This window comes from Nasonia vitripennis (assembly GCF_009193385.2).
Source record: "Nasonia vitripennis strain AsymCx chromosome 4 unlocalized genomic scaffold, Nvit_psr_1.1 chr4_random0003, whole genome shotgun sequence".
In the NCBI taxonomy this organism is placed as follows: Eukaryota; Metazoa; Arthropoda; class Insecta; order Hymenoptera; family Pteromalidae; genus Nasonia; species Nasonia vitripennis.
In genome coordinates, this window is record NW_022279638.1 from 2,859,775 (window position 1) to 2,886,048 (window position 26,274).

Genomic DNA, 26,274 nt, shown 5'->3' on the forward strand with positions numbered 1-26,274 from the left:
CTGACATTGCTTATTCATTCGGTAAATTGATCGAGGAAAAACGATATCAAGATAGTTGAGTAGAGTTTATGTGCTATATTATCAGCCCGAAATATTGATGTTGATGAAATTAACAAACAAGTTCAAAACCTATTGGATGTAACGAGTGAACATATACGGCCATCGACGGTACAGAAAATTGTAATAACAGTAAATTAGATAAAATACTTTTGCCAGAATACTTGAATTCCCCGAATCCAACAAATCTATCGTCTTATGCGTTGCGCTTAAGAGAACATTGTATTGTAATGCTTACTAGACTACTACATAATATTAATTTGCTTAAATTTCTGTCCAAAACGTCATTTCCAGTTCAATTTATTCAAATCCCTTCAATTCTAATTGAAATTTTTCTAACTGTCACATTAGTTCTAACATCTGAAAACATTTCTACCGCTTGATTTTATTTTTTTTTGTGCGCCAATATTGTGATATTTTAATGTAAAGATTGAATTTTGCACTTTCCGGGGTTTTCAGGGAATTTTTCTGGACTTCTTGGAATTTTAGTCTTCCTGGAATTCTGACGCTGATAATACATTCATGATTATAAACGAGGTTTTTTATGGTTAAACTTTGTATAACTTGGAAGGTAGCATCATATACATTGTGACGGCCAAGTGCACGTCAAATGTCTAACGGCTAATCATGTACTAATTGTAATAAGATTATTGTTTCAGCAAGCTGCCAACGAGCGCCGAAACGAGCGAGAACGAGAAACGAGGCAAGATAGAGACAGAGAGAGTGAGAGCATAGGTAGCGCGGTTGCCGCCTGGCCGCACAGCGTTGGCGAGATATGACAACGATATGCCGACGGCCGGGAGAACCGCGACTAGAGCTAGTCTCGCTGCGCTATCTACACGAGTAGCTCGCGCTACTATATACGCGGGTTTGTTGTGAGTCCTGCGAGCATCCCGAGAGCGAACGATATTCGTCCGCGCGTTACCGACGAGTTGCTGCGACGCCCGTCCGAACTGTTACATCCCCACGTCCGTTGCGTCAAGTACTACTGCCACTACTGGGTTGTAAGTACCTGCACTCTCACTCTCTCACGTCGACAGGGTAATATCTCTCGTCTCTCTTTATCGTTCGTCGAAGTGTGCGGCGTTTGCACCTCCGTGTATAGTTACAATTGAATATACATTTCCTTATCTAAACTTCTCGTGTGTTATTTCCTACGACCCGACCTACGCCGCCTCCGCGGGCTCGTGTAAAAACACGTGCATGATCTGAGTCGGCCGAGCCGTGCCTTCTGCACGCCCGACGTTAATTTACAATAAACAGGGCCCTTCTGGCCCTGGTTATAACACGGCAGGAACCGAGTGTTATAACATTTATAATGGATTAACCTTAGGATCATCCTGACACCTAGACATCGTCTACTAGAAGTAAAAATATTCTTTTGGTATATTTGTTGTATACTGAGTGCGTTGTATCATAGACCATGTTTCGTCATTCGGAAGGTGATTTTGACACCTGGACATCGTCTGCTAGAAGTAAAAATATTCTTTTGGTTTATTTTTTGTATACTGAGTGCATTGTATCATAGACCATGTCTCGCCATCCAGAAGGTGATTTTTACATCTGGACATCGTCTACCCGAAGTGGAGATTTTCTTTTGGTATATTTGTTGCATACTGAGTGCGTTGTATCATAAACCATGTTTCGTCATTCAGCGATGAAGGTGATTTCGACACCTGGACATCATCTACTGGAAGTAAAAATTTTCTATGCGCTACCAAAAAAATAAAATTAGTTGCTGCTGTTGTTATATTTCAATTTATTAATTATTAAAATTATTTAAAATTACTTATTTATTGAATTAACTTATCATTTATTGTCGAATAAATGTGATGTACCCAATAAAAAGAGGTATTGTAGAGCTACTATTCTCAAAGTAGGAAATTATGGAACATATTTTGAAAGTTGTAAAATTACTACACAAAATTGTAATTTTAGTATTTTGGAATGAATATTCTACTAAATTTGTAGTAAATTTACAGTTTTTCAGTAGTTCATTTACGAATTATACATCTCAGTTCTCATTAATAAATTCAAAATTCAAAATTTATATTATACACATGTTTTATTTTTAAATTTTTGTATACATATTCTATACCATGATTTTCTGAATATAATTAAAAGAGCGCTACTAAATTTGAGATATGGAATTGCAGCCTTTATATTAATTTAAAATGTATTTATGTACTGTTAATTTAATAATATTAAAATAACTTTATTATTTAATTTATTAAATATATAAATTATAATGCACAAGCGCTACCAACGGCAATGAAATTGGTTGCTGATATTTTTTTTCTTTGATGCTTACTATATAAAATTTTTATAATCAAATACTGATATTTTGTTATTTAAACAATTTGTTAAATACATAAATGCTAATGTACAAGCGCTACCAACGGCAATGAAATTGGTTGCTGCTATTTTATTTGTTTGATGCTTACTATATAAAATTTTTATAATCAAATACTTATATTTTGCTATTTAATTAATTTATTATATGAAAATGATAATATACAAGCGCTACCAATAGCAATGAAATTGGTTGCTGCTATTTTTCTTTCTTTGATGCTTATTGTTTAATTGTTAGGCAGAAGATACTTATATATATACTATACATATACTGATACATAACCATATTAAACATTTTAACGTATAAAAAAATTAAATTAATGTTCAGTATTAACATATATAAATAAAAGAAATATTAATTATCGAGAATACTAGAAGATACGTAATATAAAATTAGTTAAAAATTGTCTAAAAGAAACTAAAAATTTCCCGATAAACAACATTTTTAATATAACTAATTTTTTTTTTATATTTTTTAAATGTTTATAAAATAATTTTCCCATCGAAATGTTCGCTCCTTGTGGAAGGCAGCTGCCTTAACAGCTTAACAGTTGACTGGGTGATGGGCTTATGAGAGCAGCACTCCCCATAAACGAGCGCAACGCTGCTCTCTAACTAATCAAGCGAACCGCCGTGTTGGCCGTGCGGTGCGACCCGTGAGCCGCCAAAAGGAGAACCTGGGTGACGACGCTATCTCAGGTTGCATGCGGAATTGACCTGACCATCTTTGGCTTCCGCTAACGTGCGAGACGGGAGGCCGGAATCTAGCTAATTCTGGTCAATCGGCTTAGGCGAGTGCGTGATATCGAATGACGTCTGCCGGAAACTCTCCAGAGAGCCGAGCACCTTCGTTCGTGGTGGGAGGCTCGAGAGAGCCGAGGTGGACTAGTTCGATAGCGCGTGCTATATCCCGGTATAATGTGCCTAGTCTGGTATCGCTTTCAGTCATGTGTTGGGGCCATGCCAGCTGCCCCTATAGACGGGGGGATCCGGGTGGTCGGACACATGCCGGGATGAAGAAAACTACTAAACATGGAGACCAATAAGGAACATCAAGAAAATACACAGGAAATCCTGGAATTGGAAACCCTAAGGGTGCCAACAGCGCAAGACGGTGGATATCCAATCCACAAAGCAGGCACCGGCAGATGAAGAGAGCCAGACCATAAAGGTATGACTAAAAGATCATGCCAGCCTGCGAGACAAGCTACTGGAAATAAGGCGCACGACCAGAGAAATGATGAAAACTCTGGAGAAGCAGAAGAACATGAATATTACGATTAAGGATGCATTACCTATTATAGGATCCACCATAATCGAAGCTCTCACGACCCTCGACAAGATGGAAGATGCTGCAAAGAGGCAGTCCCCCCAACAATCTAGAGCGGACAATCAAAAGCCTCAGAGGACGACAAAGTCGAAGAAGAGGGAACGGGCATCATCCGACGGAGGAGATGGTACCCCCGCCAAAAAAGACAAGAAAGAGGACAGAAGGGCACCCTCCACGAGCAACAAAACTGCAGAGGCACAAGAGCCTTGGCAACTAGTGGTTGGGAGAAAGGCAAAGAAGACGGAGAAGAAAAATCAGGAGCAAGACCAGCCTCAACAACTGAGGAAAAAGGCAGAGAGGACCCCGCAGCGGAGAGGAGATGCAATCGTCGTAAGACCGGAACCGGGAAAAACCTACGCTGAGATCTTGGGACAGATCAAGGTAAGGGTAAAGCCGGAGGAGCTGAATACGGAGGTGAAGTATCTCAGCAAGACAAAAGAGGGCGGCGTTCTGATTGGCGTAGGTAAGAGTGATGATAAAATGGAATCACTTAAAACGGCCATCCAAACCACCATTGGAAAGGCAGGCACAGTCAGGGGAAAGATCTCCAGAACCACACTGGAAATTAGGGACATCGACAGTCTTACGACGCAGGACGATGTCCGCCGTGCTATCACAACCGAGACGGGCAAAGAAGATGCCAAAGTCCATCTGTTCGAGCCGAACACGAGGGAGCAGAGGGTGGCAGTGGTCGAAATAGATCAGATTAAGGCCACCGCTCTGCTCAAAAAAGGGAAGATCCGCATCGGCTGGATAAACTGCCGAGTGAGGGTTCGCGCGAACCCCACGCGATGTTATCGCTGCCCCGGTTACGGACACGTAAAGGCGAGATGTAAAGGACCCGACAGGAGCGCCAACTGCTGGAAATGTGGCGCGAGTGGGCACAAGACAGCACTATGCACTGTGCCCGCCCAACAAAGAAGGTGTTTCTTATGCAAAGACGCTAAGATGGCCGAGGACAACACGGTGCATGCACCAGGCACCGGTACGTGCGCGGTCTTCCGGGCGGCCTTAAAAGCTGGAAAAATGCAATGATAATGGCGCGGATACTTCAAGGCAACCTGCACAGAAGTAGGCTCGCCCACGATCTCCCACCGCAATTTGTCGCAGAGGAGAAAGCGGACATCCTCCTGATAAGCGAACAGTACACGGATCGAGACACACCCGGCTGGGTGTCCAACGATGCAAGGAACGCCGCAGTCTGGGTGCGGAGTCGCAGAATCAGGGACGGGGGATGACTACGTACGGGTAAGGGTGTATATCTCTCACCAAACCTTACTGCGGCGGATTTCGCGATACGACTAGGGGTGCTAGAGGACGCAATAAGAGACGTATCCGGGGAACTCGTCATTGGGGGCGACTTCAACGCGAGGGCCACGGAATGGGATATGACGACAACGAATTGCAGAGACAGGTCCATCCTCGAGATGGCAGCTCGACTAAGCTTAGTGGTAGCAAACGAGAGAAACACCACTACCTATCGCAGACCAGGTTTTGGGGAATCTATACCGGACGTAACTTTCGCAAGCGAAAAGACAATCCGCAAAATCAGGGATTGGCATGTCATGTAGGAATATACTGCAAGTGACCACCAGTATATACTTTTTGACATCCAGGACGACCACAGAAACAGGACCAGAGAAAGAATAAAGCAGACGCCACGGTGGAATACCCGGCGCATGAACCGGGACAGACTTGCTGAAGAGATGCAAAGGGCGGAGCTCCCATCAATTGGGCTCCCTCAGAAACTGAGCGGACGCGAAAAAGCCGAAGCACTAGTAGAACGTACAACACGTCTCATCACGGTGTTGTGCGACGCAGCTATGCCAAGGGTGTCTTGCGGCCATATAAGACACCCGGTATACTGATGGACGGAGGAAATTGCAAAACTCAGAAAAGATTGCTTTCACGCTAGGAGGGAGGCTCAAAAAGCTCTGAAAAGACAAAGGCCTGAAGCCCAGGACTTGTACGAGAGACACGATCGGGCGCGAAAAAGGCTGAGGGACGCGATAAAGGAAAGTAAAGATCGTCGACGAAGTGGACAAAGATCCGTTTGGCGACGGATATGCGATCATTACCCGAAAGATAGGCGAAATGAAACAAACGGAGCCCATGGAGGCAGAAGTGATAGAAAAGGTAATCGATGGGCTGTTTCCCACACACCCCATCAGACCTCAGGCAGAAAAAACGAATGTGCCTATAGACGAGATACCCCCTTTCACCGAGGGCGAGCTTATCTCGGCAACCTCATCCCTGAAAAGCGGCAGAGCACCAGGACTGGATGGTATTCCGGCGGAAAGTCGTCGCAATCCAACGGCCGGAGCTGCTACTGGAAATGTACATCTGTGCCTGATACAGGGTGTATTCAGATCGAGATGGAAAAGGGCAAGATTAGTCCTTATCGAAAATCCGAAAAAAGAAGCGGACGCGGACACTTCTTATAGACCATTGAGTCTATTGGATACGATGGGAAAGACGGAGGAATAACTGCAGGAGTAGCACAGGGTTCGATCTTAGGGCCGACTTCTGGGGCATCTTGTACGACGGGCTTCTAAAACTCGAAATGCCGGGAGGCGTGATGCTTGTGGGATACGCAGACGACGTAGCTGCGGTTATAACGGCACGTAACGTGGACATCGTGCAAGCGAAACTAAACGGGATTATGAGTAGAGTGCTATGGTGGATGTCGAAGCACGGCTTGACTTTAGCGCTTAATAAGACCAAAATAGTCCTCCTGACCGGAAAGCGCATACCTACCATCATACCGATGAAGGTAGGCGGCGAGACTATAACGACGAAACCATCAGCAAAGTATCTAGGGGTAACTCTGGACACGAAGCTGAACTACGGAGAAAATGTAAATCGCGTCTGTAAAAAAGCCATGACTAGGATAGGTCAGCTTAGCCGACTCATGGCCAATGTGCGCGGGCCTAGGCCAACAGTCAGGCGGCTACTCATGGCGACCACCAACTCTATCCTATTATACGGAGCAGAGGTGTGGGCCGACGCGATGAATATGAATAAGTATCGGAACAAGATAACGGCTGTACAGCGAAGGGGGCCCTTAGAATAGCATGCTCCTACCGGACGGTCGCGGCCGAGGCATCGATGGTAATCGCGGGGGTAATCTCCGTAGATCTTCTTGCGAATGAACGCAAGCGGATCTACGAGGCTCGTTTAGCGTCGAATAGCACCTCGATTGCCGCGGAAGAAATAACAATGCGCAATTGGCAGACTAGGTGGACCGATTGTCCAAAGGCTAGATGGACTAGGACCCTTATAAAAGATGTGGGCCCGTGGGTGGACAGGAAATGGGGGGAGGTTAACTTTTACCTTACCCAGTTTTTCTCTGGTCACGGATACTTTAGGAGCTATCTGTTCGCGATGAACTGGGTGACAACACCGGGGTGTAAGTACTGCGGTGACGAACGGGACGACGTGAGACACACGTTTTTTGACTGCCCTCACTGGGCTGTAAAGCGTAGAGCACTGGAGCTGGCGATAGGGGCGTTCACGCCCGAGACTGTATTCAAAACGATGCTTGACAGTAAGCAGAACTGGGACGAGATAAAGTCGTACGTGGAGACGGTTCTCCGCGCGAAAAACAATGACGGTTGTTTACAAGACTAGTTGACGGCTAGCACAGCTTAAGACAGGCGACCCCCCGAAGGAATGCGAAAGCGGTTACCGGGGGGGTTTTCGCGGCCCTATGAGAGGTGGAGTTTTAGTGAGTATGCCTGGCGTTGTCCCGCGCCAGGAGAGCCTCACATGGGGAGTCTCGCACGGATCCTGTCATGGTGCATGAAGCATTTCTCCAACTCTCCGGATAAACAAAAAAAAAGTAAAACAATGAATAATATTCTAAAATACGATATAAATAAAATAAAATATAAATACACTTATATTTATTCAACAGTTACAACATTAAACCATTATAATAAAATGATAAATATTATTATTATTATAATAACGTTCTCAATTTACCCGACCATATGCTACCACGCACTCCACGAAGCATGACTTATAATAATACATTAATATAATTTTTATTTAACATTTTTTAACTAATGAATTTAGAATGATCTTATAATTACATTCACTTGAAATTAAAAATTTTAATAGGATTAACTCAAATTTTTATATGAGTTTACAATTAATTTTTGTAGTACAAACTAATAAATAGATAAATCTGACATAGTTGTAACTTTAAAAAAGGCACTCGCCGATATTTAAAGGTTCGCTGATAAACACACACATAGACACACAAAGTATGCAGATATTCAAATATTGTTGATAAATTTATTAAACTGTAATGGGGTAAAACTTGACGATGAGGGAACATCGTCTTTTTTTTCTGTTCTAATTACCGGTTGTGTTATCGGATGGTATTTTCAATATACTGACCATGGTTTATAGAAGAAATTCGTATTCTTCTGAAACAGATGAATTTTTCAGATTCGTCAATTGCATAATCTAAATAAAACTACTCAGTTTCATTCAAATACTTTTATTGATCTGCTGCAGCAAAGATAATGTTGAATTTTAATGACCATTGATTTGTGTATAAAAGATTTTAGGGATTCTAATGATAATAACATATAAAATGTATAAGTTAATAATACTATTAGAAAATAATAATCAACGGGATCTTTTGCAATAGCATTATTCCAGCTAAGGAAACTGACTAAACTATTCCTAATAAATGCTGCACTATGGGATAATACTTATTTAACATGGTGGGTCGGTATTTATTTGTTTCTGTTCCTTTTTCCGTGTAACGGACCTAATCTTCAGTCACGACAGTGGCAGCACTTCCGTCTGTCTAGCAGCTACGGCTATGCTGGAGCCGAAATGACAGTACGACACTGCAACGTAACGACAGTCCCGCCATCTACGACATGTTGTGCGACACTTATGACGGTTTATGTCGCGTTGTTGCGGCCTATAGTTTTGAACTTGTTGAACGACGACAGCGCCACGGTGTGCTCTCTCTTAAATAGATGTGTTCTTATCTAAATAGTTCTTCATTCTGTTACTATAAGGTTAAATGAGATTTATATTTGTAGAGCAAATTATATCATTCTGTGCGTTAAAAGTATCAGCTAATGTATTTTAGCGAATTAATAATTTTAAGACTTTCCGTAAAAGCCATGGAGTCATGCTAGCAAATTGTGTAAGGAGTGAATTTGCCTTCGATTACTAATAGTGTTATTCTATAGTTATATTTATGTAGTTTATGAGTCGAATCGTTTGTCCAAGTTTAATATTGAAGTTTACACTTCATATTTAGTTAGTATTTTAGATTTTAGTTTGTTTGGACTTTTCAATTTTAAATTGTAAATTATATTGCATATATTGTTGGTGCATAATAATATTGTTTGATAGTTGTTATTTTTCTCTGATTATTAGTGATATATGTGCGTGTATGTACATAATTTGTTGAATTGCACAAGTGTTCCATGTATGCGTATGCGCCTTCAATAAAGTACTTCAATGGAATTATTATTTATCTTGTGTATAAATGATTTTATTGCAAAGTATAATGTCATTGATATTTCATTATAGTAAAAAATTGCATACAAATTTGTTCACGGATAAAATTATGATTAAAATATTGTTCTTATTTTAATTTTTATTGTTATTATTTTTTTTTCAATGCAATAATGATTGTTATTAATGATTGTTATAATTTGCTATGTATAATTTAGTTACAATTTAATTAATGTATACAATGCATAAATTACAATTTAGTAAAAGTATCTTGTTCAATATTTGTTTAAAAAGTCGATTCTGTGATGCAGTAAGCATTGAGTTAATGATTAACATTTTTATAATTTATATGTATTTTTATAATTATGAGGCATAGTGTTACGTTCAGAGCAAGCAAAGTTAAAGATTTATCGTTTTAGACTTTGTGTTTATATGCGGTAGTTGTATATGTATGTTATACACATCTACACATATGTAAGTATTTAGTGGACGCAAGAGTATAAAAAATTCACTAATTCAAGATTTTAAGTAACATGCAAATATTAAATGTGTGTGTATATATATATATATATGGTGATAAAAGCAATATTTATATAAGTGACTTGCTGCTGTCAGCCATAGCAGAGCAGCACAAATTTTGTGTACGTCATGACAAAGTATTGGTTGATAAAGACAAGCCTCTACCGTTTACAGGCTGACATGATACGGGCTGTGCAATAATATATTGTAATGATACGTGTGCTGTTAAAAAAAGTTGTGATAAGAGCGTAACAGGATTACAAGATTCACGAAGACAGAAGAAATAGAAGTTATAGTCAGAAAGAAGGTAAAAAGAAGTAGAGTAAAAACATCCTAAAAATTTAGTCTAGGCGTTGTGCAGAATATCGTACATTCAGTATATATAGTAAGTTTGAGTGAAAAAAGTTGATTCAAGCAAGTATGACATGTAATATAAGGTCACTTCGTATGAAAATTTGTAAAAGTATGCGTATATATACATGGTGATGAGTATAATAATATACAGTTACAGTGCAAGTGTTTAATATAGTTATGCTGTGTAATATAAGGTCACTTTTCTACTATTCAAAATATATTACGCTACATAATATTTTAGTTCTTAACTTCTATTTCTTTAAACTAGTAAAATGATATGGTATACTTTTAGACCCGATGACAGCACCCTTTAGTGGCGCCTTAATTTGCGAATTTTAGAAAACCGAATTATGATTACAACGTCATCTATCTGTTTTATGATTCAAACACTTAATTGAACTAGTTTAATTAACACGACGCCAACATCTATATTATATCGCGTTTTCTCTAAATTAATTTTATTCATTATCAGATCTCATGTACGGAACATTTGAAAAATTATGACCGTTACCATGACGGACATTTCGCAATATCTCATTTATCGTTTAAAGTGATGTAATAGTCTTGATGTCAAATTTAGTTCTTTTTTCTGATGTTTAGTACATTTCCTGGCGAAAAGAATCACATGATTTATCACGTGACTATTTAGCGCGATTTCTCACGTAAGAAATCACATTAAAAATTACGTCAGAAATCACTCATAAAATTGAAGTATTTGTTCTAATTAAAATAAATTATTTTGTTTTTACTAAATAATTATGAAAAGTATATTTGTTGATGCTAATCCAAATAAATTGATTGCAAAAAAATAAAAAAAAAATCTTTAACTTAATCGAGGATTGAACCCTGATCCCAAACTTTACAATCCATTGTCTTACTCTTAACAATAACGAGTGCGATTCACCTCACTCCTAACGTCGCTCAGTTAAAAAATATATTGTAATAGTAACAAAATTCAAGTTTTGTTCAGATCTTTTTTCTTAATGTCAATTCCTAATAAGGGTGAAAGTAAAAATTTTAAATATTAAAGATTTGAAGCACGAAAAATATGCATTAATTTAAAATATAAAAAATACTCTAAAGTTTTGTTATTTTATATTTCTTAATATTTCAATTAAACATTTTCGTTTTAGAAATTGTTTAATTTCATAATTATAGTTTTTAAATTTTTGTCAATCATGCTTCAATTTTTTCGAATTTTAATTTTTCTAAATTTTTACCGCCAAGTTAAATTGATTATTCAATCACTAATTATCATAAAAATGAAGACGATGAAATTTTAGTAAACCAATAGAAAAATTTGATGTCTCATTATTGTCTAGTAAGCAACATAAAATTTTTATATTATCAAAAAAGTTATCTATGCATATAGTTATTTATCACTGCCGAGAACATTGACGTGATTTTGTTATGTATTAAAATTTTATACTTTTCTACGTCAATTCGTCACTATCGATGTGACATTTGTTTACAAAAGAGGTAAACAATTCATGCTGTAAATCACTTAAACCAATTAATTAGTGCAGAAATACCTGATGAAAATGAAAATGAAAAATAGATTATTTGCTGTTGTACAACAATTTATGATACATTTATGCTACTATGGATGTACTTATTTTAAAAGAAATTGGATATTATTCTAATTCTAAAAGTCAATTAAATGATAACCATATACTTGAATTCAACACCACTTAAAATTTTACTCGATTTTTAATATGCGATCTGCAGTTAATTTTCAATTGTCTCATATTCAACCTATTGATGGACCTAAGGAATATATTCAAATACTTTACGCATATCTTTTGAACAAATACAGTATCAGACTAATTATTATAATTGCGGTGTTTTTGCTATATAGCATGTGCAATCGCTATTTTATTTAATATTTGCCCATGCAAGGTTCAATTAAATATTAGTAAAACGCGAGAGTATTTGATTAGAATGTATGATACATTGAATTTATCACTTTTCAAATATCAAAAAATTATAACAATAAAATTTATATTGAAACAATTGCTCAAATTTCAATTATAAGAAACGTTACTCGCGCAATAAAATTTGCTGAATATAAATTATATTTTGATATAATTAATATTATATTATTGATTGTAAACAGCAATTATTAACTCTTTTAGATGCCAACACAAAGAAAAAGTAAATACTAAAAATTAATCAAAAAATAATATAGATAATAAAATATTAAACTAAGCTCATAAAACAACTAATAATTGTAATCATTATTTTGAAAGAATCATACCGATGGATGTGGATAACAATGACATTGTATATTTATCAAATCAAAATAGCGAAAAAACTTCATTAAAACAATAATTTGATTAAAACAGTATAATATTTTATAATACCTTATTGATAATAGATCAATAGATTGATTTGTTTTTTTCATATAGCCCATACTTATTATTCAAATTCAACTGTCACATAATAGATGTTTCTAATCATTTGTTGAAATGTATAATTTTAACTGTCAACAAAGCTGGACGTATCGTTTTCATAAATCGAATCACATTGTACTGTGAAAATGACTATTCTTTTACATTTAAAGGAAAACAATTTCCTGTAAAAATATCTTTTGCAATGACTATCAATAAATCACAAGGCCAAACATTTAATAAAATTACTATACACCTGCGAGCAAATGTTTTTAATCTCGGTCAGCTTTATGTAGCTATGTCTAGAGTCAGATCTTGGGATTCTGTTAAAATATATCTTGGAAGACAAAGACAAGGCGTACAAGTAAAAAATTACGTATATCGAGAATTATATCTATAATTTACTTTAAGACAAATTTTTTTGTCATTAGAAAAATTGTAATAAATATGATTACAATTAGTTTTACTTTTACAATTAAAGGCAGTAATGAGTATTTTATTACCTTATTATTTATACAGAATTACAATCACAAGATTTAATACGTGATATATTTAAATATAATTATATCTATTGTCCCTATTGTTTTAAATTATCTACGCATTGAAAATTTCCTGTTTTCATGATTGATATATGTTTATACATATATCAATCAACAATGCGCGCCAAATTCCTAGTAAAAGATAAAAAGAAACGAAGAAAACCGAACACTAATACAAAAATATACACAAAAAACATAGTATATTCGGAAAACTTTTTAAATTAATTTAATTTTTCGCATGATAAATTATATTCGATTTATTAATACCCTGTAATACAGTATATATAAAAATATATATTATAATCAATCTTTAAAATATTATAAAAATAAACACGATTAACTGGTCCAGTTATCGCCAATGTCTATAAATATTTCAATTAAAATAATTAAAAAAATAAATAAATAAATTCCTATATATACTAGTTATTTTTTGACTAAGTCACTGCTATCATCAGTTCTAAGTATACACATAGATGGCCTAATTATAAATAATAATTGTTTGGCTGAGTTATCGCATTATAAAATTTAAATATACAATATTGATTATATAGCTAAGTTATGGCAATTTTGTTATTCCTACATATAACATTAACCGCTTGATTAAAACGAATTCAAAAATGTATAATCAACGATAGTTATAATATTAGCTGTGTTATTATTATTATCCGCATTGATCCTCTATAAATATAAAAAGCTTTAATATAATCTGTCGGAAGTAAATACTGTATATTATACTGTAAATTTACTTAAGAAAACTTGTATCTTCTTGTAGACAATGTCTAGGTGCCAGGATGACCCCCATGTCGACGCGACATCGTCTACAAGGGAGAGCAAAACTTAACATTAAATATGCTGAAAAATACTTCTGACTTACTGTATATGATGTTTAAATGTCTGGATGACCCCCAATTCGATGCAACATCGTCTACAAGGAAGAGAAAAACTTAAACATAAAATATACCGAACACAACATCTAGCTTCATAGACGTTATTTAGGTCAACGATACATCATCAACAAATCAGAGCGTCACTTAAACATGAAGTATACCAAAAAATACTTTCTAATTCTTGAAGACAATGTCTAGGTGTCAGGATAGCCCGCTTAAGATAACCGCTTGCTTAAGATATATTAAAAAATGTATTACCTACGATAGTTACAACATTAGCTGTGTTATTATTATTATCCACACGCTAAACCCTAAAGTACAAAAATCGACCTCAAAGTCCGAATATCGCAATTTGTACTTAAGAAAAGTTGAGATTGAAAAATTTGTACCTTAAAATTTCTAAAACAGAGATTTTCTACTTTTCAAAAGATCAAATTATTGATTTTAAACGTTGTCAAAGTACAGACTGCTTATTTTGTACTATACATTTCTGGCGACTATTTCAAAAGTTCAAAAAAGTGATTTTGTACTTGTGTGACCTTTTCAAAGCACTCGCTTATAACTATTATACATAATTCATCATCAAGAAATAAAAGACATGTTACAATAAGAGAATAATTTTTTTTCTTTTGACAAATGGGCTTTATAGTAACTTTAGAATAAGAAATTTCAATGTCGCCCCTTTTACGCTAGACGTTAAGGATTACGACTTCTAAAATTACGGAAAATTGAAGGGCAAAACAGATAAGACTTAAGATTTTTGGGGTCGCTCAACACGAATTTGCTATCGAAATTGTAAAATATATTGTTTAAACAATTTTTTTTAAATAAATTGTTGCAAAATGCACATTTTTTAAACGGTCAAATCCGAAACAGTAAGGTATATGGAGTTTTTGGGGTCGCACCTTCCCCACGCGCAGCGAGGTCCATAATAAAATACGCGGCACATCGGAGGGCAGGCGAACGAAAGCGACAAACGAATTCGAATCCAAACCTACCTAAACCTACCTACCCCACGCGCAGCAAGTTTCATAATAAAATACGGGGCACATCAGATGACGGCGAACCTCTACAAGCTGTAAATCTAAAACCAAAGCTAAAAAACCAAGTTTAGCTACGTGCAGCGAGTTGAACAACAAAATACGGCGCACATCGGATAAAGGCGAACCTCGACAAGCTGTAAATCTAAAACCAAAGCTTCAAAACCTACTTACCCCACGCGCTGCGAGTTTGATAATAAAATACGGGGCACATCAGATGACGGCGAACCTCTACAAGCTGTAAATCTAAAACCAAAGCTTCAAAACCAAGTTTACCTACGTGCAGCGAGTTCAACAACAAAATACGGGGCACATCGGATGAAGGCGAACCTCTACAAGCTGTAAATCTAGAACCAAATCTTCAAAACCAAGTTTACCTACGTGCAGCGAGTTCAACAACAAAATACGGGGCACATCGGATGACGTCGAACCTCGACAAGCTGTAAATCTAAAACTAACGCTTTAAACCCACCTTCCCCACGCGCAGCGAGGTCCATAATAAAATACGTGGCACATCGGAGGGAAGGCGATCGAAAGCGACAAACGAATTCGAATCCAAACCTACCCAAACCTACCTACCCCACGCGCAGCAAGTTTCATAATAAAATACGGGGCACATCAGATGACGGCGAACCTCTACAAGCTGTAAATCTAAAACCAAAGCTCAAAAACCAAGTTTAGCTACGTGCAGCGAGTTCAACAACAAAATACGGGGCACATCGGATGAAGGCGAACCTCTACAAGCTGTAAATCTAGAACCAAATCTTCAAAACCAAGTTTACCTACGTGCAGCGAGTTCAACAACAAAATACGGGGCACATCGGATGACGTCGAACCTCGACAAGCTGTAAATCTAAAACTAAAGCTTTCAACCCACCTTCCCCACGCGCAGCAAGGTCCATAATAAAATACGTGGCACATCGGAGGGAAGGCGATCGAAAGCGACAAAAAAATTGAAACCCGAAGCGCCTCAAACCCACCTACCCTACGTGCAGCAAGTTCAATAATAAAATACGTGGCACATCGAAGGGAGGCGAACCTCGACAAGCTGTAAATCTAAAACCAAAGCTTCAAAACCTACTTACCCCACGCGCTGCGAGTTTGATAATAAAATACGGGGCACATCAGATGACGGCGAACCTCTACAAGCTGTAAATCTAAAACCAAAGCTTCAAAACCAAGTTTCCCTACGTGCAGCGAGTTCAACAACAAAATACGGGGCACATCGGATGAAGGCGAACCTCTACAAGCTGTAAATCTAGAACCAAATCTTCAAAACCAAGTTTACCTACGTGCAGCGAGTTCAACAACAAAATACGGGGCACATCGGATGACGTCGAACCTCGACAAGCTGTAAATCTAAAACTAAAGCTTTCAACCCACCTTCCCCACGCACAGCAAGGTCCATAATAAAATACGTGGCACATCGGAGGGAAGGCGATCGAAAGCGACAAAAAAATTGAAACCCGAAGCGCCTCAAACCCACCTACCCTACGTGCAGCAAGTTCAATAATAAAATACGTGGCACATCGAAGGGAGGCGAACCTCGACAAGCTGTAAATCTAAAACCAAAGCTTCAAAACCAAGTTTAGCTACGTGCAGCGAGTTCAACAACAAAATACGGGGCACATCGGATGAAGGCGAACCTCTACAAGCTGTAAATCTAGAACCAAATCTTCAAAACCAAGTTTACCTACGTGCAGCGAGTTCAACAACAAAATACGGGGCACATCGGATGACGTCGAACCTCGACAAGCTGTAAATCTAAAACTAAAGCTTTCAACCCACCTTCCCCACGCGCAGCGAGGTCCATAATAAAATACGTGGCACATCGGAGGGAAGGCGATCGAAAGCGACAAACGAATTCGAATCCAAACCTACCCAAACCTACCTACCCCACGCGCAGCAAGTTTCATAATAAAATACGGGGCACATAAGATGAAGGCGAACCTCTACAAGCTGTAAATCTAGAACCAAATCTTCAAAACCAAGTTTACCTACGTGCAGCGAGTTCAACAACAAAATACGGGGCACATCGGATGACGTCGAACCTCGACAAGCTGTAAATCTAAAACTAAAGCGTTAAACCCACCTTCCCCACGCGCAGCAAGGTCCATAATAAAATACGTGGCACATCGGAGGGAAGGCGATCGAAAGCGACAAAAAAATTGAAACCCGAAGCGCCTCAAACCCACCTACCCTACGTGCAGCAAGTTCAATAATAAAATACGTGGCACATCGAAGGGAGGCGAACCTCGACAAGCTGTAAATCTAAAACCAAAGCTTCAAAACCTACTTACCCCACGCGCTGCGAGTTTGATAATAAAATACGGGGCACATCAGATGACGGCGAACCTCTACAAGCTGTAAATCTAAAACCAAAGCTTCAAAACCAAGTTTAGCTACGTGCAGCGAGTTCAACAACAAAATACGGGGCACATCGGATGAAGGCGAACCTCTACAAGCTGTAAATCTAGAACCAAATCTTCAAAACCAAGTTTACCTACGTGCAGCGAGTTCAACAACAAAATACGGGGCACATCGGATGACGTCGAACCTCGACAAGCTGTAAATCTAAAACTAAAGCTTTCAACCCACCTTCCCCACGCGCAGCGAGGTCCATAATAAAATACGTGGCACATCGGAGGGAAGGCGATCGAAAGCGACAAACGAATTCGAATCCAAACCTACCCAAACCTACCTACCCCACGCGCAGCAAGTTTCATAATAAAATACGGGGCACATCAGATGACGGCGAACCACGACAAGCTGTAAATCTAAAACTAAAGCGTTAAACCCACCTTCCCCACGCGCAGCAAGGTCCATAATAAAATACGTGGCACATCGGAGGGAAGGCGATCGAAAGCGACAAACGAATTCGAATCCAAACCTACCCAAACCTACCTACCCCACGCGCAGCAAGTTTCATAATAAAATACGTGGTACATCGTAGGGAAGGCGAGCGAGAGCGAGAAAAAAATTGAAACCCGAAGCGCCCCAAACCCACCTACCCCACGCGCAGCAAGTTCAATAATAAAATACGTGGCACATCGAAGGGAGGCGAACCTCGACAAGCTGTAAATCTAAAACTAAAACTTCAAAACCTACTTACCCCACGCGCTGCGAGTTTGATAATAAAATACGGGGCACATCAGATGACGTCGAACCTCTATAAGCTGTAAATCTAAAACCAAAGCTTCAAAACCAAGTTTACCTACGTGCAGCGAGGTCCATAATCAAATACGTGGTACATCGGAGGGAAGGCAAGCGAGAGCGAGAAAAAAATTGAAACCCGAAGCGCCCCAAACCCTCCTGCCGTATGTGCAGCAAGTTCAATAATAAAATACGTGGCACATCGAAGGGAGGCGAACCTCGACAAGCTGTAAATCTAAAACTAAAACTTCAAAACCTACTTACCCCACGCGCTGCGACTTTGATAATAAAATACGGGGCACATCAGATGACGGCGAACCTCGACAAGCTGTAAATCTAAAACTAAAGCTTTAAACCCACCTTCCCCACGCGCAGCGAGGTCCATAATAAAATACGTGGCACATCGGAGGGAAGGCGATCGAAAACGACAAAAAAATTGAAACCCGAAGCGCCTCAAACCCACCTACCCTACGTGCAGCAAGTTCAATAATAAAATACGTGGCACATCGAAGGGAGGCTAACCTCGACAAGCTGTAAATCTAAAACTAAAACTTCAAAACCTACTTACCCCACGCGCTGCGAGTTTGATAATAAAATACGGGGCACATCAGATGACGTCGAACCTCTATAAGCTGTAAATCTAAAACCAAAGCTTCAAAACCAAGTTTACCTACGTGCAGCGAGGTCCATAATCAAATACGTGGTACATCGGAGGGAAGGCAAGCGAGAGCGAGAAAAAAATTGAAACCCGAAGCGCCCCAAACCCTCCTGCCGTATGTGCAGCAAGTTCAATAATAAAATACGTGGCACATCGAAGGGAGGCGAACCTCGACAAGCTGTAAATCTAAAACTAAAACTTCAAAACCTACTTACCCCACGCGCTGCGACTTTGATAATAAAATACGGGGCACATCAGATGACGTCGAACCTCTATAAGCTGTAAATCTAAAACCAAAGTTTCAAAACCAAGTTTACCTACGTGCAGCGAGGTCCATAATCAAATACGTGGTACATCGGAGGGAAGGCGAGCGAGAGCGACAAACGAATTCGAATCCAAACCTACCCAAACCTACCTACCCCACGCGCAGCAAGTTTCATAATAAAATACGGGGCACATCAGATGACGGCGAACCACGACAAGCTGTAAATCTAAAACTAAAGCGTTAAACCCACCTTCCCCACGCGCAGCGAGGTCCAGAATGAAGCGAGAGCGAGAAAAAAATTGAAACCCGAAGCGCCCCAAACCCTCCTGCCCTATGTGCAGCAAGTTCAATAATAAAATACGTGGCACATCGAAGGGAGGCGAACGTCGACAAGCTGTAAATCTAAAACTAAAACTTCAAAACCTACTTACCCCACGCGCTGCGACTTTGATAATAAAATACGGGGCACATCAGATGACGGCGAACCTCTACAAGCTGTAAATCTAAAACCAAAGCTCAAAAACCAAGTTTGGCTACGTGCAGCGAGTTTAACAACAAAATACGGGGCACATCGGATGAAGGCGAACCTCGACAAGCTGTAAATCTAAAACTGAAGCTTTAAACCCACCTTCCCCACGCGCAGCGAGGTCCATAATAAAATACGTGGCACATCGGAGGGCAGGCGAACGAAAGCGACAAAAAAATTCGAATCCAAACCTACCCAAACCTACCTACCCCACGCGCAGCAAGTTTGATAATAAAATACGGGGCACATCAGATGACGGCGAACCTCTACAAGCTGTAAATCTAAAACCAAAGCTTCAAAACCAAGTTTACCTACGTGCAGCGAGTTCAACAACAAAATACGGGGCACATCGGATGAAGGCGAACCTCGACAAGCTGTAAATCTAAAACTGAAGCTTTAAACCCACCTTCCCCACGCACAGCGAGGTCCATAATGAAATACGTGGTACATCGTAGGGAAGGCGAGCGAGAGCGAGAAAAAAATTGAAACCCGAAGCGCCCCAAACCCACCTACCCCACGCGCAGCAAGTTCAATAATAAAATACGTGGCACATCGAAGGGAGGCGAACCTCGACAAGCTGTAAATCTAAAACTAAAACTTCAAAACCTACTTACCCCACGCGCTGCGAGTTTGATAATAAAATACGGGGCACATCAGATGACGGCGAACCTCTAGAAGCTGTAAATCTAAAACCAAAGCTTCAAAACCAAGTTTACCTACGTGCAGCGAGTTCAACAACAAAATACGGGGCACATCGGATGAAGGCGAATCTCGACAAGCTGTAAATCTAAAACTAAAGCGTTAAACTCACCTTCCCCACGCGCAGCGAGGTCCATAATCAAATACGTGGTACATCGGAGGGAAGGCGAGCGAGAGCGAGAAAAAAATTGAAACCCGAAGCGCCCCAAACCCACCTACCCTACGTGCAGCAAGTTCAATAATAAAATACGTGGCACATCGAAGGGAGGTGGACCTCGACAAGCTGTAAATCTAAAACTAAAATTTCAAAACCTACTTACCCCACGCGCAGCGAGTTTGATAATAAAATACGGGGCACATCAGATGACGTCGAACCTCTATAAGCTGTAAATCTAAAACCAAAGCTTCAAAACCAAGTTTACCTACGTGCAGCGAGGTCCATAATCAAATACGTGGTACATCGGAAGGGAAGGCAAGCGAGAGCGAGAAAAAAATTGAAACCCGAAGCGCCCCAAACCCACCTACCCCACGCGCAGCAAGTTCAATAATAAAATACGTGGCACATCGAAGGGAGGCGAACCTCGACAAGCTGTAAATCTAAAACTAAAACTTCAAAACCTACTTACCCCACGCGCTGCGAGTTTGATAATAAAATACGGGGCACATCAGATGACGGCGAACCTCTAGAAGCTGTAAATCTAAAACCAAAGCTTCAAAACCAAGTTTACCTACGTGCAGCGAGTTCAACAACAAAATACGGGGCACATCGGATGAAGGCGAATCTCGACAAGCTGTAAATCTAAAACTAAAGCGTTAAACCCACCTTCCCCACGCGCAGCGAGGTCCATAATCAAATACGTGGTACATCGGAGGGAAGGCGAGCGAGAGCGAGAAAAAAATTGAAACCCGAAGCGCCCCAAACCCACCTACCCTACGTGCAGCAAGTTCAATAATAAAATACGTGGCACATCGAAGGGAGGCGGACCTCGACAAGCTGTAAATCTAAAACTAAAATTTCAAAACCTACTTACCCCACGCGCAGCGGGGTCCATAATAAAATACGTGGCACATCGGAGGGAAGACGATCGAAATCGACAAAAAAATTGGAATCCAAACCTACCCAAACCTACCTACCCCACGCGCAGCAAGTTTGATAATAAAATACGGGGCACATCAGATGACGGCGAACCTCTAGAAGCTGTAAATCTAAAACCAAAGCTTCAAAACCAATTTTACCTACGTGCAGCGAGTTCAACAACAAAATACGGGGCACATCGGATGAAGGCGAATCTCGACAAGCTGTAAATCTAAAACTAAAGCGTTAAACCCACCTTCCCCACGCACAGCGAGGTCCATAATCAAATACGTGGTACATCGGAGGGAAGGCGAGCGAGAGCGAGAAAAAAATTGAAACCCGAAGCGCCCCAAACCCACCTACCCCACGCGCAGCAAGTTCAATAATAAAATACGTGGCACATCGAAGGGAGGCGAACCTCGACAAGCTGTAAATCTAAAACTAAAACTTCAAAACCTACTTACCCCACGCGCTGCGAGTTTGATAATAAAATACGGGGCACATCAGATGACGGCGAACCTCTGGAAGCTGCAAATCTAAAACCAAAGCTTCAAAACCAAGTTTACCTACGTGCAGCGAGTTCAACAACAAAATACGGGGCACATCGGATGAAGGCGAATCTCGACAAGCTGTAAATCTAAAACTAAAGCGTTAAACCCACCTTCCCCACGCGCAGCGAGGTCCATAATCAAATACGTGGTACATCGGAGGGAAGGCGAGCGAGAGCGAGAAAAAAATTGAAACCCGAAGCGCCCCAAACCCACCTACCCTACGTGCAGCAAGTTCAATAATAAAATACGTGGCACATCGAAGGGAGGCGGACCTCGACAAGCAGTAAATCTAAAACTAAAATTTCAAAACCTACTTACCCCACGCGCAGCGAGGTCCATAATAAAATACGTGGCACATCGGAGGGAAGGCGATCGAAATCGACAAAAAAATTCGAATCCAAACCTACCCAAACCTACCTACCCCACGCGCAGCAAGTTTGATAATAAAATACGGGGCACATCAGATGACGGCGAACCTCTAGAAGCTGTAAATCTAAAACCAAAGCTTCAAAACCAAGTTTACCTACGTGCAGCGAGTTCAACAACAAAATACGGGGCACATCGGATGAAGGCGAATCTCGACAAGCTGTAAATCTAAAACTAAAGCGTTAAACCCACCTTCCCCACGCACAGCGAGGTCCATAATCAAATACGTGGTACATCGGAGGGAAGGCGAGCGAGAGCGAGAAAAAAATTGAAACCCGAAGCGCCCCAAACCCACCTACCCTACGTGCAGCAAGTTCAATAATAAAATACGTGGCACATCGAAGGGAGGCGAACCTCGACAAGCTGTAAATCTAAAACTAAAATTTCAAAACCTACTTACGCCACGCGCTGCGAGTTTGATAATAAAATACGGAGCACATCAGATGACGGCGAACCTCGACAAGCTGTAAATCTAAAACCAAAGCTTAAAAACCAAGTTTAGCTACGTGCAGCGAGTTCAACAACAAAATACGGCGCACATCGGATGAAGGCGAACCTCGACAAGCTGTAAATCTAAAACTAAAGCTTTAAACCCACCTTCCCCACGTGCAGCGAGGTCCATAATAAAATACGTGGCACATCGGAGGGAAGGCGATCGAAAGCGACAAAAAAATTCGAATCCAAACCTACCTACCCCACGCGCAGCAAGTTTGATAATAAAATACGGGGCACATCAGATGACGGCGAACCTCTAGAAGCTGTAAATCTAAAACCAAAGCTTCAAAACGAAGTTTACCTACGTGCAGCGAGTTCAACAACAAAATACGGGGCACATCGGATGAAGGCGAATCTCGACAAGCTGTAAATCTAAAACTAAAGCGTTGAACCCACCTACCCCAAGTGCAGCAAGGTCGATAATAAAATTCTTATTATTACATTGCTAAAAGAGACAAAGTTATTATAACTTTCTACATACACTAGAAACCAGAAATACAACTGGCTAGAGTTAGTAGATCATCTGAAACAACTCTTACATGAAATTTGACACAGCAAATCCAAAATTGGTCATAGTCCGCGAACTGAAAATTCCAACAGACAGTTAAGTAAAAACTGTTACGGTAACTCATTTCTAATAATTTTACAAATATCTGGACAAAAAATCCGATATTTAGCTTTAATACAATGCAGATGGCATAAGAATAATGGATTTGAACATTGGCTAATAAGACTTTATGGCTTCCATTTACTTATTCACCAACTTAAGTTACTAACATAACCTTGAAAGATGTAAATATGTTTAACCTTTTTCTTGTGCTGCACACTGACGGATTGTGCTGTGAATTTAACATCAGTACCAAGCAACATCATCTTCAAAGAGGCAGGGCCGTTGGCAGCTTTATTGCAGTCTGCAGACGTTTGACAATCGACTTCCAGTTGTCGATTAATACTCCGAAACTTCGACCTTGAGGTTAGATCTGTGTATATATCTATATCGCTCAGTAAGTACAGAGTAAAATCTTTATAAATTGCAATTTAGAAGTCTGAAAAGTTTAGCTCGCGGTCTTGGTTTCAAATACGTTTGGCATAGAGACGTTCGTTTCCTAGTAAAAATGCGAGATGGAGAATTGTCGCATTCGTTTAAAATCACAGCTGACCTGCATGCGATTGCTGCATCGTTTGACTGTGCAATAAGCAATAAAAATTGTGTAAATAGTGGTAATGTGCGAGATGTAGACGCGGCGAGCATAGACTTGCAGACGGCGACTAGTGAGAAGACTAGTAATAATTGACTAGATCGTGGAGGGGTGACAGGAGCAGAGTCTAACGAGTTGAGGGCGGGTTTCCTTAACGCGACCTCTCTCTATGCGTATATGGGGATGTTTCGACAATTCCTGGACACTGTTCGGTCCTCGTACCACATTTTCGGCGTAGCAGAGACGCAATTCGGGCATGAGGTCGATGACGCGTTCGTTCGGATTGATGGGTTTTCGATCATGAGGCAGGAGGAGTAGCTCTGTATGTCCGAAATGACTACAAAGCTACACTACTGTGTTTATCACCTACACAGATTGAAAGAAAGCCGGGTATTCCGGAATACTTAATGTATAGCATTCAACAGAGCAAAACCCTGACGCCAATATACGTTGCTGTAATTTACTGTCCACCAGGTATCTCTCTCGAAAACTTAAACTTCATCGATAATTTACGTAACTATTCTGTAGGATATGATTGTAGGATAGTGATGGGAGATTATCAACCTCGCGCGATGCTGAGTTTTTTCGAGAACTCGCTTGTGAAATATTGTTAGCAATAAGTACAGTGTGAAAAATATTAATTAAATTTATTAGCTACGTATACAACATATGGATAATAATATTTAATTAATATTTTTTAGAAATGTCTTTAATTATGTCTGAGGGGGCATGTTTAAGGTACATTTTAAGCCCGGGTAGAGTAAAAAAGACAGTCCAGATCTTTCACAAAACCGTGGCAAGTGACTAAACATATTTATTTATATAGTAAAATGTCATGAATTTTGGTCAGTGATTTTGTAAGGTATACATCATATTTCTCAGTAGAAATAGTGTATAGTGTAAATATTTACAGTAGATATTTTTTGTTTTTTAATTTACGTAAAAAGAAAAAAAATTGATCGGACGAATATTTTGTTGTTTTTTTGTAGGATTTAACCCAGGCTGGACCCCTTAAGAAATACTAACTTTAGCAAATTAAGATGCTTCACTAATTAAAACAATTATGATACGCTATACTAAATTTAATGTGTTTGTACAATAAATAATAAGAAATTTTAAAAATCATGAATATGCTATAAACAAACATACCACTTAACAATGAAAAAATAATCTGATCATTTTTTTCATTCACTGCTAAATCATGTTGAATAATTTGTGCTGTTATGGATTTTAACCAATCACTTAGCGCTTCTTTTCTCTGCATTGCTAGTTCATGACTAGAATCTGAAAATATTACAAAAAATATAACGTTATAACAGTAAATAATTATTAAAATATTCCGTAACAATGGCATACAAGTTTTCAACCGCATGTATTCGTTTAGTAGGTTGGTAAAGCTGTTTTGAGTGACTTAGCATCAAACTACGGTTAAAAGTTCATGCACATGTTGCGAAAAATATTTTTCGGTAAAAAAATGACACAAACAATCATAGATCATAGACCCAAAAAAAAAAATAAGTATATAATATCACATACTAGAAATGTTTTCCAAATCGAGAGATCTTCCCCATAACGATTCACAAAGTTTCCATACATCACCGATATAATTGATCAATATGCTATTTTTATTTGCTTCATTAACTTCCTTAATTGCTTCATTTTTGTGTGCATGTAGAGCTTCCAAATTTGTTGATCTATCTAAAGAGACTATTGCAAGATTACACTTGTCTTTGTCAATTTTTGAATACTGAAGTTGAATATTCAAATGGTTTTCAATACTGGCCTATTTATTATGAATTAAAAAATTACAAGTTAGTAATTGTGAAAATTAAAGGAATATTTTTAAATTATGTTTATTTGATGTGGAAAATCACTTAATAAATCATTCTACCAGAAGAAATTTTCAATTGGACTTTTAGTTTTTCAATAAGTTTTGAAATACCAATAGATGTTTAAGCGATCTTAGCGATAGCCTTAATACTAAGTAGTACCGTTAAACATTTTATTATTTGACTGTCAATAAATATAAACAGCACAGCGCCATAATATTTAGATCAAAGAAACATTCTACCGAAGAAAAAGTCAATTTGACTTTTAGTTTTTTATTGGCATTTGAAATACGAAAAACCTCATAGCGTATTTGGGAAGTGTTGAAAATACGTGTACGAGCACGGTTTTATATTTTAAGCATTTAGCTATTAAGGGAAAATCCCCACACCTCAGGTAATGTACTAAACCTTCCGCCCGCTGACCGTTCGAGACGCGCCGT

The 26,274-nt window shown here is 39.1% G+C and overlaps 1 protein-coding gene across 10 annotated transcripts in view; it reads right to left on the reverse strand.

Moving 5' to 3' along the window:
- Positions 1–26,274, reverse strand: part of LOC100679705 (nuclear pore complex protein Nup98-Nup96) — a 429,239-nt gene that overhangs the window by 109,220 nt on the left and 293,745 nt on the right. For 9 of the 10 annotated variants that reach the window (XR_004345266.1, XM_031928065.2, XM_031928066.2 and 6 more), the window contains 2 exons: positions 25,542–25,788; positions 25,155–25,289 (listed from right to left, as the gene is read on the reverse strand). The exons of the other annotated variant lie outside the window; for it this stretch is intronic. Coding sequence is in view for 8 of the 9 variants with exons in the window: in XM_031928065.2 (XP_031783925.1) it covers positions 25,155–25,289; positions 25,542–25,788 (382 nt within the window). In the remaining variant the exon portion in view is untranslated. The remainder of the gene's footprint in view (positions 1–25,154; positions 25,290–25,541; positions 25,789–26,274) is intronic. 10 annotated transcript variants of the gene reach the window in all.